The sequence below is a fragment of the Sesamum indicum genome, linkage group LG4, assembly GCF_026168435.1.
Source record: "Sesamum indicum cultivar Baizhima isolate 11 linkage group LG4, ASM2616843v1, whole genome shotgun sequence".
In the NCBI taxonomy this organism is placed as follows: Eukaryota; Viridiplantae; Streptophyta; class Magnoliopsida; order Lamiales; family Pedaliaceae; genus Sesamum; species Sesamum indicum.
This window is the reverse complement of record NC_142660.1, coordinates 12,009,351-12,022,247: the sequence shown is the minus strand read 5'-3', so window position 1 is coordinate 12,022,247 and position 12,897 is coordinate 12,009,351. Positions and strand designations below refer to the sequence as shown.

The following is a 12,897-nucleotide window of genomic DNA, read 5'->3' as shown; positions in this document are numbered from 1 at the left end:
TCAACTTATCAAACAACAAGTAACAGATTGTCAGAATCTCGGGTTGACTAGATAAGACCCTTTCAAACGATCATAACTCTTTCCAGACAAGTCCAATCTCAATCCAATTCTTTTATTAGTCAACTAACACATGAGTAGCTTTCTAATGGTGTATAATTTGCTCTAACTACTTTGGATTTGGCTCCACGACTAATTATAAATTGAAACATTGTGCAGTTATTTTGGTAATTAAGTTTCTCATACCTTACACTCACTTTCTGTCGAATTTTAGCTACTTTTAAGCTTAATTTTGCATTTCACACGAACTGTATTACTCCATCATCATATTCAACCATTACTCCCACATCATTTCAAATTTTCCCTTTATTCATTCAGTAAAACTATTACTGAATTAAGTATCCACAGTTGTGGTGATGCTGAACCTTAATAGCATCAATAAATAAATACTAATTGATCATAATGGTGTAACACAACTATGAGTCCTTTCTGCAGATAAGGCTATAACATTCGTCGTAATTAAAAATCATAACAAATATTTTGACCATAACTAAAAATTATAAAAAATATTAATTACATTATTATGTTCGATTATAATAAATAATATTAATTTATCATAATTTATAAATCATAAAGAGTTATAATGTACGTAGGGAATAATTTATGAATGTAGTATATGTTTTGGTATTGGGAAAATTGAGTTGAAATAATCCTGTATTGCAATTTGGAATTACATGTTACATTCCGTATTAGATAGGATTGGAAGAGCAGTCCCTGTCCATATTTTTGTATTAGTCTGAAGTCAACCCTAACTAAAGCTCATCTTCTTGGATGTTTCCATGAGCTCATTGACTTTGTTTTCCTCCGCTAATTATGACATTGAATGCGTATAATAATGTAATATTTTAATTTTAGTAGATTTTAAGTTCATTGATTGACTTCAGAGTTCAGAACCTGAATGAATTTCTTTTCCCAACTTCTTAGTCCTCTGCTAAAGGGGTAAAATCAGAATGGTTTATAAATTAAGATGTTAAATTTATTTTATTATAAAAGATTCAAGAAAATTTTTATGAGAGGTGGGCGTGAAGCAATTTTTTTGCTCTATTTTTGAAAATATACGAGTGTCTTTTCACTACAAAAAGTATGATTTTTCACGACAATTAATTATTATGATTATATATATATATATATGTGTATATAGTATAGGGAATAATTCCAACTCCTCTCTTCTTCTTCTTCTTATTATATTTAGTTTCTTTCTTTTGACTTTAATTTTAATGGTGGGCAACTTGGTGGAAGAAGTGGTCTCTTTGCAATTTGCATTATATACAATGATGAGCACATGTTTAGGAATGAAGGGTAGCATCACCTCAACTTCCTGACTTCCTAAACAAAGCTTGTAAGTTGGGTGCATTTAGCATGAAATCTCTGGCATAATTTCAAGTTTCAGTTTTAGTAACTATGTACTTTTCTTGGATCTGCTATGCTACAGGGTTTTAGTCAGCATTAGCAGGAAATTTGTGGGGTGATGGGCTCCGAGAGGGAAAATTTTGGCCTCACCGGCCCCTCCTTTCTCACTGCTGTTGATTGGTAAGCAAATCATCTCTGCTTATGCTACCTCTCTTGATCTATTTTGTTCTGCTTATCAAGTTATGACTCAATCTCAAGGTTATATCATCCACAGGAACAATTCAAACCACAGAAGGTCCATTGCTGCCAGCCTAGTCCAAGGAGTTTACGTGCTCGAATGTGATCGACAGCAAAACCGTCAAGGCCCTCAGGCCCTGGCTCCTCCCTGGTGGGAATTTTTCAGTTTCAGGTTGAACCAAGTACTCGTGGACGACCATGATTTATCGTATTTTGCTGCTGTTTACGAGTTCAACTTCCCGTATCCCTACCCCAACTACGCAGGCCAGAGGCCCCCGCAATACGTGATTGCCTTTCGGGGCTCAGTCAATAAGTCCAAGACCAGAGCAGAGGATTTCAAGCTGAATCTCAATTGCATGATCAATAATCTCCAGGAGAGTCGACGTTTTCACATAGGCAGTGAGTCAGCCCACAACGTCGTCTCTGGGGCCGGCCCTGGAAACGTCTGGCTAGCCGGACATTCCCTTGGGTCGTCCATAGCACTACTAGTCGGAAGGCACATGGCCAAGAACATGGGGGTTCATATTGAAACATACCTCTTCAACCCTCCGTTCGCCTCTCCTCCCATCGAACGGATCAAGAACGAAAAAGTGAAACTCGGGCTAAGGTTTGCCAACAGTGTCCTAACTGCCGGTCTGGCTGTCGCTGCTAGCCATAGCCGAAAGGCTCAAGAAAACGATCCGTTCACGGCCGTGCTTTCTTCATGGATACCATACTTGTTCCTCAATCAAGAAGACATCATTTCTTCGGAGTATATTGGCTATTTCAAGCATAGGGAGAAGATGGAGTCAATTGGTGCTGGAAAAATCGGAAGGCTTGCCACTAAGCATTCCATAGGGAGCATAGTATCAGCTGCTAGAGGAAAGGATTCCGAAGCAGTTCACCTTATTCCTTCTGCTTATCTGACTATCAATTCTAGCCCTTCTCAGAATTTCAAGGAATCTCACGGTATTCATCAATGGTGGAAACCGGACTTGGAGTTCGAGTACAAACTATACCAGTACAAGTGAAATTCAATGTAATTTATTTATTTAGTCTGTGAAAGTTGAGGAACTTGTCAATAGTTTATGATCTTCAGACAATGTGTTTATGTATGAATTGAGACAAAGGGTTGGAGCTGCAAAAGTACGAAACATTAGCGTCCTCATTAAATTTAACAGAAAATAAATGATCATCAGACATTGAGAACTAGACAGATTCGCAAAGTGGAGGGCCCTTTACAAGCCCTCTTTTTATCACAGTTTCCTTAATAATTTGGAGGGACTGCTGCAGATCATCACAAAGTTGATGAGGATTGGGAATCAAGTTCTCGTCGGCTGCTAAGCATATGATCAACTTATTAGCATAGGTCTGGCAATGGATGATCAATGCCTGCGACAACCATGATAAATAAATAAGATCAGCATTAATCTCATGAAAGGTTTGTAATAATACTAAACCAAGAATGTTGTTCGGCCACTAATTACATGAGGGAAGCCATGAACAGAAGGAGCAATGTAACACAAGGGGTGACCAAACAAACTGATCTCGTCTTGTGGGCCGGCCACATTCGAGAAACCAAACGTAGTATTCCGAAATACAGCACTTGTCACTGCAGCTGCCGTCTGCATTGATGTAATCGAGAGTGTAGCATTAACATACTAATCAAAAAGACATACTGATATATTGTAAAGTGTTTGGACCACAAATTTAAGTTGTCATAAATCAAGAACAATAATCTAAACAACTGCACGTACTCTACTACAACTATCGGTGGAGCCTAGCTAGGATTTTAGTGATTACAACCTACCTTGATTCCAAATAACTTAATCAATAGCTTGAGTGCGGTGAATACGAATTTAGATTCAAGTGAGAGCTTCTTGCGGTTCATGGTCGCCTTGGCTCTTCGCACGTAACTTAAAGGGTCATCTTGCAGAGCGATGGTCATGGGAAGAAGCACAATGGCTACTAAATTGCCCCACATTCCATTTAACTCCTTCTCCTTCTCCATGATTTCAGCCAAGTCCTTCACCACCAACATGTTTAGACATGAAGTACTTAGTTAAAATGGCAACACATATATATAGATGTGTGTGCATGTGTGTGTGTGTGTGTTTAGTTACCTGAATAGCAGGTGTTGACCTAAGGTTAAAAACAACAGCTGATCTAAGACGAAGATGTCTAGGTAAAGCCCTTGTCTTCTTCATGACATGTGCACCATTTTCTCTGTGTTTTTGTTCAGTGTCTGTCGATGGAGATATATAAAAATTGCCACTCTCATTTAAATCATTCAAATATCGAATTCAAGTGCACAAAGCAAAATCAACTGAGGGAATTAGGGGAAATTGCATTTTTGATCTCATATGTTAGGTGGAAGAAAATTCACCGTATGTCGTCTTGAGATAACGAGTGAGGCCAGCTTCTGTTACACCTAGTACTACATCATTGATGCTCTGCAAAATTTTAACATAAGAAGAATGTCAGTACTATTTCATTTACAAATTCATTCAATAACATAAAAAGATTTTGACCAATTAATTAAATAAAATTTACTTAATTGTCAAAATGATCTGTTCGTGAGGTTAAAGTTTCGGAACTCTACAGTTGGTAAAAAGGGTTTTTTATTCTATTTAGTTATAGGTATCTAGTATGTTTTCAAGGGCTATTTTGGGGTAAATTACAATAACACGGTCCGATATATAGTAAAAAATTATACAAACAACTCTTTATTTACGCATAATTACACATACCAATTCTATCAATCGAAAAAGTAGTCAAGAAATATAAAATAATTTATTTGCCCCTTATATTTAATTAGTCCAAGAAATAATTAAAGCCCAAAAGGCATAAATTCCAACCATAGATACCGGCCAAAATTCTCTATATTTGTTGAGAGTTAATTTTCATTTTCATCAGTTTCAGAAGTATAAGTCGTACTGTGAAATAAAAAATCACATAAAAATATAAAATAAATTATTAAACAATTTGAAATAATAAGAATAACATTATAACCTTTTAACTAAAAATTGAGAGTTCTCTGAGTATGCCCGCCTATATGTGTGGAGAAATAGAGTGAATGCGTCTGACTTTGTGGGTGCGTGTGCGTGTGTGTTTGGTGAAAGAGGAGTGGGTGAGAATAGTGTGTGTGGTGAAAGAGAAGAGTGGATAATAATAATAGTAGTTTGTAGGTTTTTTGAACCGATTAAGTACCTATATAAAGCCCATTAACAACTTATATTAAATCGATTTTAATTGATAACTAGTCGGGTTGGGTTCAACCCATGAATGTAATTAAAACCATCTTGACACACTTAGAACAATTATTACAATTTTACAAATGTAAACACGATTATTACATTATTAAAACACATACCACATTCATTGCATTCTTGACAAGCTTAACGTCGTCAAGACTAACAATCCTGTGCACGAACCGCTTGGGACCTCCATCGACCCTTCCTCCTCCCTTGATCGGAGTCTTGCTGTCTTCCAGAAACAAAATCGTCGCCAAGAACAACGCCGAGTCAATCAACGTGTTGAAAATAACCACGAGAATGATCCAAACCGAGACAAACCACCTCTTCATCAACCCCCCAACGCCAGAGGGTTTCTGTTTCTGTTTCTTTGACGGCATAACAGGCAGAGATTCAGGATCAGACAGCTTCTTGGAGCAGGCCAGCACCAGGGAAATCATCGACACCCCGTCGCCCATCGAGTGATGAATCTTGAATATCACCACGGAATTTGCATCCGAGGTTTTCACATTGAGAATGTGGACTTCCCACAGCGGCTTCGCGTAGTCCAGGGGGATCCTCGACAGCCCCGACGTGAAATCCTCCACGAACTCGTCAGGGTTTTCCATGTCCGGATCCAAATCCGGCACATAAACATGGTTCTCCAAATCCACCCTTGTCCGTCTCCACGAACATTTCCCACGCTTCTTGTCGTTCACAACCTTATCAACATCAAAATTAGCAAATAAGTTACTTGTTATTATATACAAGTACTAAACGTCAGAAGCATTAATTGATATGTATATTGACAATTTATATAGTGACAACGTACGAGAAGACTCGAGAAACGAGGGTGTTTCAAAAGAGTTCTCTCTAAACATTTCTTGAACAAGTTGACGTCGATCTTGGTGGAATAACCCAAAAGTGCTAAAATGCAGAGGTTGAAGGAGGGTGCCTGCATCAATCGAGCAGTGGGGCTAGCTGGCTCTTCTTTCAGAGACATTCTGTATTTTTATCAGAATTTTTTTATTATTATTTAATCTTTAGTACGTAATAAGCTGAATGTGTATATATATAAAGAGAGAGAGCGAGAGAGAGTTAGCTATTGCAACAGAGTTTGAAGTACCAATATCATTAATTCACTTAAAGAGCATTAATGATTCGGAAAGGAGCATTTATTGGTACAGTAACTAGAATAGAATGATCCATTGTTCTTCATCTTGGAAGATGTTTGGCCAAGCTTATAAGTTTTTTTAAATATTTTATAAATTTTTTTAAAAAAATTAACTTTTTTTTCATAACATTTTATGAGCTATATAAAATTGATATATTATAAAACAAAAGAATATCGCTTTTCATACACTCACACACACTCTCTTTCTCGCACCCATACTCCTCTCTCCCTCGCTCTCTCTCTCTCACACACACACTAAATAAAACTTGTTTTACTATTTAATTTTTCTAACATTCGAAAAGGAGAAAAATACTTCGTATTGATATTGTATTTATTGAAAAATATAAATTCAAAATATTATAAATTATACGACTAGAAATAATCATTGTATTAATAAAGAAAATATCAATTATATATTTATATTAATATTCGACTAACATGGTTGTACAAATATATTATTTTTATTAAAAAATGAAGGTAACAATTCATTTTTTTTTTATTATTGTAAAGCGATTATTTGTTAAATATTTATTTAAAATTAAATTGATGTGTACTATTTATAAATTTAATTTTTTTTAAAATAAAATATGTTATATTTGGGTATTGACACTCGGAATACAGATTTGGACGGCAAAAAAGCACGACTTATGAGAAGTAATGTTTGATGTTTATTTTTTATAAATAGAAAAAAGGTATTGGTTGAGGTAATTAATTATAGAGGAGAATTGATTGGTCGGTCAAATTCTCTCAACTACTTGAGCTTGTTTCTTCAAGTTTCCACTGTCCCACCAACCTCAATTTATTATTGCTTTTTCTATATACATATATATATATATGTAATGATTGCACCTACTTTGTATTATAAGATATTATAAAAAATTCAAATTAAATTGGACCGAATCAAATTGATAACAAAATGTTATACATTTGCGGTGTGGTTGATTATTTTTCTTGAATTATATATCAAATTATACTATATGTACATTTAGGCCCAATCGTATTTTGTGACACGATGTATGTTAGAATGTATGTGTAATTCTTTGGTATTATTTAAAATAAAATATTTATTATTTAATAAAATATATATGAAATAATAAGTTAATTACTATTAGATTTATAAGAAAGTGGTGTAAAAAAAGATAATTAATAGTATTAGAGAAACAAGCAAAAATGGACAAAAATGACAGACAGAAAGATAGGATACAAGATTACAAAAAGAACTCGTGAACCTTGATACGGATATTTTTTGTTTAGAATAAGTCTGATTGAATCAAATCAATTATTGAATAAGTGTGATACATTTATTATGTGATTGGTCACTTTCTTTTAACTGTACACCAATCATACGACAAGTATATTGCACTTGATATATGATTGATTCAGATTTAACTAAATCAGATCCAGACTAGAATTTTCCTTGATGTAAGGCGATTAGAGTAATTAAAACAATAGTGTATCTTTGTAATGAATTTATATCTCCTCTTACGTAATTGTACAATATTTTGGTCTCTTGCATGTACTACGAGAAGATTATTAATTATATATAATGTGGGGATAAAAATATAATTAATGATGATCACGACCATTCATGCATCATCATCATCATCACCATTCACGAGAAAAAGGTCGCGTCTGCCAACACACGCTAATAACATGCACATGGTGTATGCATGCATCATCATCATCAATAATTCTAAAACCTCTAAAACCAGAAAATTAATTGGGTTGAGGTTAAATCGCTACTACGGTTTCTATGCTTTGGCACCAGCAGCAGCAGCCATGCACCATATACGCATCAAATTGAGATGCTGATGGCCATGCTAGAATTAATGTGCATTGTTGAATAATAGTTGTAGCTAGGCTAGCTAGCCAGCCTGGAGCTGTTTAGAATTGGAATGCAACGGCTTGATTTCGACATCCATATCCATTAGACTAGCTTTATCTTTGAACAAGTTTCTTGACAAATTCTAATTCGGACTCAGTTTAGTCGAATTTGAACCAATTATATAACAAGTGCAATATACTTATTGTGTGATTGGTATATAATTAATGAAAATTAACAGATCACATAACAAGTATATTCATTTGATTCGACCGAACTTGGTCAAGGCAAGAACTCAACTAACAATTTAAAGAGAAGCAAAACCCTGTCTATCGAAGCCAGACAAATTTCGGATTAAATTTTCTGTTGTATTTATCTTATCTCCGTTCAACATACACACGCCACGTTTATAAAATCTTTAAAATTCATGATGCAATCGTTATATATATATATATATATATGGTGTGTGCACACTGAAATGTTGGAGGATAAGATGACAACCAAAAATCTAATTCGGACAGATATAGATAAGGCCAAAGGTTTCTTAAGAACAAAGTACTCTAATATATGATAGCCAAGACTTGTCTTTGCATTAGATAGCCAGATTTTATAAAACAATCAAATGTAGTCGCGGCCATTTCGAATTTTATCTATTGACATAGATAAAACGTTTTATATTGATCGCAAATAAGAAATTTGAGTGGGCTTTATTTTTTTTAACGATGCGCCTTAAATAGAACAAAATCATACAATTCCTCTCTAAAGCGAACAATATACCTCACTTTTTATGACTAAGACCTCCTCTCTTGTGAGGTGCTTTTTCAAAACAAACTCATGAGGTTCCTACGGAGTTAGAGCTGGCAATACTTGGCGCGATAAATCACCAAATAATTATATAGACTTTATACTTAAAACAACTATCGTCATTATCCACGTAAATAAAGAAATTTCACTTGATGCCGATTTTGAGGGGGGAAAAAAGAGTTGATTCCAGATTAAAATGACTGACATGCGACTTCTGTAGCAGCTCTCTTATTATCAAAATGCGACTCCGAGATAAAAACTTCAAAGATATAAATGAAGTCAAAATTTTAAAATCTGTCTATTGGGCCAGGTTGGTTCATAGGCTCAATTTTCAGCTCATAGAAAGCCCAAAATCGATGGCTCTTCATCCTATCCTGTAGTCCAGTTACATTGGGCCACTTTCATATCCAATTCACGTTTGGAGTGTGTGTTGTTATGGATGAAAACTAAGTGATCAATAAAAGTAAAGGCATTGACTTGTAAAATACTTTGAATTAATGTCACATATTTATGAATGTCTTTTTCAAATTTCAATTATGAAGACGCGTAGTAGAGGAATACAGCCTTCTCAAGACCTTAAATGAAATACAGATATACGTTAGAGGTGGAGGGATGAAGAAGGACAAGGGCACATGAAAGAATGGATGATTCATCACATAATAATTGCTTCACACACAACCCTTTTATATTCACTATGATTTCTTTTCTGGGTTATCTATATCAATATTATAAATAATTTCTTTTTTATTTTTTATCTGAATATGTATTTTAGTATTTTATCATCTTATAAATTTAATGTAAAGAGAAAAATAATATTGATGAATGTACTTGTAATGTCATAATTTAATTTTAACTCGAGTTGTTGTAATTGGATTAAATAAAAGGCAGTGCAAAATAGGAAAAATTACATTTTTGGTCCAATAAAATAGCAGGTGTTGTATGTTTTTGTCGCAGTTTATGAGCTTAGCATATTTATTAATTTCCATAGGTTAAAAAATTGCAGCATTAATTTAGAACAAAAAATGCTATTATTTTTTTAATCTTACAGGGACTAAATGTGCTACAATTTCTATTCTAGGGATCAAATATGCTACAATATTTTTATTTTACGAGACTAAATATGCTAAGCTTGTAAACTGTGGGATCAAAAGTACGTACAACATCTTCTATCATGCAGACCAAAAAAGCAATTTTCCCTGAAAAATATGTGGGAAGGTTTATCTGCCAACCAATTTGTTAGAAAAATTAATGATAGTAAATGATGTGAGGGCGAGAATTGTTACTATGAAAAGACAGATTAACAACAAATAATTAAGTCCTTCATTCATCTTAATTCTGAATTTAATAGTAATTAGATTGGTAGCTGTTTAGAGACTTCTTATCCAAACACTCAATTCCCAATTGCAATATTGCTTAATTTTGTGCAAGAAATTATTCCTCCCCCCCCCCCCTTTTTCATTTGTCAAACTGTAAGTTGGCATGTAATTGTCAATTGTGCTTTCTTGTCGTTCTACTTATGTTGTAATTAGCTGGTTTAGAATTAATATTGGGATATGACTAAATTAGAATATATATATATATATAGAGAGAGAGAGAGAAAACTCATTAATTATCCGACTATATATAACAATAAAAATAAATTATCACAAATTGATATAGAAATAAGATGTATATCTCATGGTATTTTGATAAGTATATGTATAATTATATAAAAGATAGGGGTGATTTATGTAAACAACTCATAAATGAAGGAGTGTTAATGTAATTATTCCTAAAATTAATTACGAGTCCTCACCATTGATCGCTGTTCGAGATTGCAACAACCCCAATGGCAGTTAAAATGTTAGATTTGTCGGGAGGTTTCTAGCAACGATCGATCAATACTTAAATTGGTTGTGAAATTAAGGAGAAAATGTGAAAAATATTCTTTCAGTAATCACATATCCAGGCTCAACCAAACATTTTTATCCATACAAAATTACGTATTGTGGTATCAACTATAGAATTAATTCTAGATTAACAAATCAAGTACGAGCCCGTTCAGATAAAATGTACACTGATCTCAACCATATTTGGACATCTAATACCCTTTCTGTTAGACCCCATCTATTGTTAATTATCAAAATCAGAATTTGAAGACAATTTTTTTTTGAAAAATAATAATAATAAAGAAAGCTAGTATTAAGTATCTACATCCATCTATCTTAGAAAAGTTGATGTAATTCTCAAGATGCAATCCCTAGTAGCTAAGACCCATTCTTGATTATAGCTAAAAATAATGACAAGTCAGAACATTTGGTGAAGGTAACCAAGACCATGGCACGTAAAATGTCCTAGACCCAATCATTAATCAACTGACACCAAATAATTCATAAATAATGCTAATTTTTGGACCCATGTGTAAATGACTAGCAAACCATGTTATTACATTTTAGCTGTTGGAGTTGACGTGTCCCCCACCTAAATAGAAATCTACACATGCACATTCAATTCTTTGCACCTCCAATCATCATCACATAATACATCCTTAGTAAATTGCCCACCTTTATTATACTTATTTTGTGAACGATTTAATTCAAATAAGTACCTCTCATGCTACCATATTCATGAAAATAAGGTGGGATGCATAATTTCGTGATAACATTGTTTTGATCAAAGTTTTCATTGTGTCGTGACTGAATTATTTTTCAACCACTTTGATACTTCGTAATTAAATATAATTATTGTCTTTTAGGCAGCTTAGTTACCGTAGTTAATAGCAAGAGATATGCCCCAAAAAAAATTGATTGATGTTGGTGATAAATATTTTTCATTTTGATGTAAGAATGTGAAAAATATGATTTCGATCGTGAAAATGTGAAAATACTTTTCAAGATTAGGTTCTGTGAATAATTGTTCAATTCAAAACGATACTAAAAAAAAAAGAACATGTAAAAAATAAAAGTAAATTTTATTTGATTTATTAATTTATATTCATTGTTCTTTTATCAAAAAGGGTAAATTATGACGAATTTTATAATATTTTGCTATAATTATAAATATTCCCTAATTTTAATGGTTATCTAACAAAAATCAGCTCAATTCATTAGTCTCTTATAGTGAATTGACCGAAATATTTTTTGTAGACTATGAATTATAATTTTACTTATCTTTTAAAATTTTATAAAAGAAATTAGATCAAGTGGATGATTCTTTTTATAATTTTACATTTTTTTCATCCACTTTATCTATTTTTTAAAAAAAATAATACAATAAAAATAAAATTGATAATTCCAAACTTCTAATAAAAAATTACATAATTTTATCAAATACAGGTATTTATAATTTACTCATATAAAAATAAACAGTAAATGGAACAATGGTAATTCATATTTGACCTAATTACACACTAAAATACTAAAGAGGCGATCCCAACAAGAGCTTAAGATTGCTGATTAGATTTTCTTTATTTCAAATTTTAGTGTATTTTTTTTAATTTATTTAATATATAAAGGTTATATATATAATTTTTTAAATAAAATAAATAATATAATATATATATATATATATATATATGAATTGGAGTGAAAGATGCGACACGATTTGAAATAAAACTTTAATTCTATAACAATTATTGAGCGTATCCACTAACTAAAAATTAATAAATGCATCAATACAGCCCAAGTACAACAATTGTTGTTCGATATTAATTTTTGAGAAACGCAATTCACTGTATTAATTATTTAATTCATTTTGATGTGAGTTTATTTAATTTGTTATATTATAATTTTTAATTATATTAATATATTGATTGAAACGAGATATAATTCAACTATTTAATTTATTCATAATATTGATGTGTAATTACAGCTAATTTCTATTTTTTACAAAAAAAACAAAAGAACTCTTACCAAAGCATATATGTCTTTATATTCAGGAAATTAGATCTCAATAAATATTAGGGATAATTATATTTCCTTCCCTTGAAATTAGATATAATTATATAAAAATTCTTTATGGTTTGAAAAATTAAATTAAGTATCCATGAGTTTTGCTTACGTCTAACAAATAAGTCACTTTATTAGTCAGAATTCCCCAATTGGTAATATTAACAAAACAATCGAAAAAAATCTATATCAACCCCCGATTGAATTATTATTGACTTATACTAGGTCCAAAAAAAAATTTTCATGATCGAATTACCCTCATACATCTTCACGTATTAATACATGCGAGAATGTATATCTTGATCGTTATAAGGG

At 32.5% G+C, this 12,897-nt stretch overlaps 2 protein-coding genes across 3 annotated transcripts; one reads left to right on the top strand and one right to left on the bottom strand.

The window, feature by feature from the left end:
* The first annotated feature begins 1,244 nt into the window (after positions 1-1,244).
* On the top strand, positions 1,245-2,777 carry LOC105160676 (GDSL esterase/lipase At4g10955-like). 2 transcript variants are annotated; one of them, XM_011078156.3, is made up of 3 exons: positions 1,245-1,396; positions 1,490-1,587; positions 1,682-2,777. In XM_011078156.3, the coding sequence occupies exons 2-3, from the start codon at positions 1,526-1,528 to the stop codon at positions 2,652-2,654; spliced, it is 1,035 nt and encodes a 344-aa protein (XP_011076458.1). In that variant the 5' UTR covers positions 1,245-1,396; positions 1,490-1,525; the 3' UTR covers positions 2,655-2,777. The 2 variants fall into 2 exon arrangements, with proteins under 2 accessions (XP_011076458.1, XP_088735457.1); XM_088879331.1 differs by lacking the exon at positions 1,245-1,396 and having other exon boundaries at positions 1,403-1,587.
* On the bottom strand, positions 2,771-5,913 carry LOC105160360 (wax ester synthase/diacylglycerol acyltransferase 11). Its single transcript, XM_011077691.3, has 7 exons — positions 5,689-5,913; positions 4,997-5,578; positions 4,010-4,076; positions 3,747-3,868; positions 3,434-3,649; positions 3,111-3,248; positions 2,771-3,015 (listed from the first exon to the last, which is right to left on the bottom strand). The coding sequence occupies exons 1-7, from the start codon at positions 5,857-5,859 to the stop codon at positions 2,833-2,835; spliced, it is 1,479 nt and encodes a 492-aa protein (XP_011075993.1). The 5' UTR covers positions 5,860-5,913; the 3' UTR covers positions 2,771-2,832.
* Between the last annotated feature and the right edge of the window lie 6,984 nt (positions 5,914-12,897).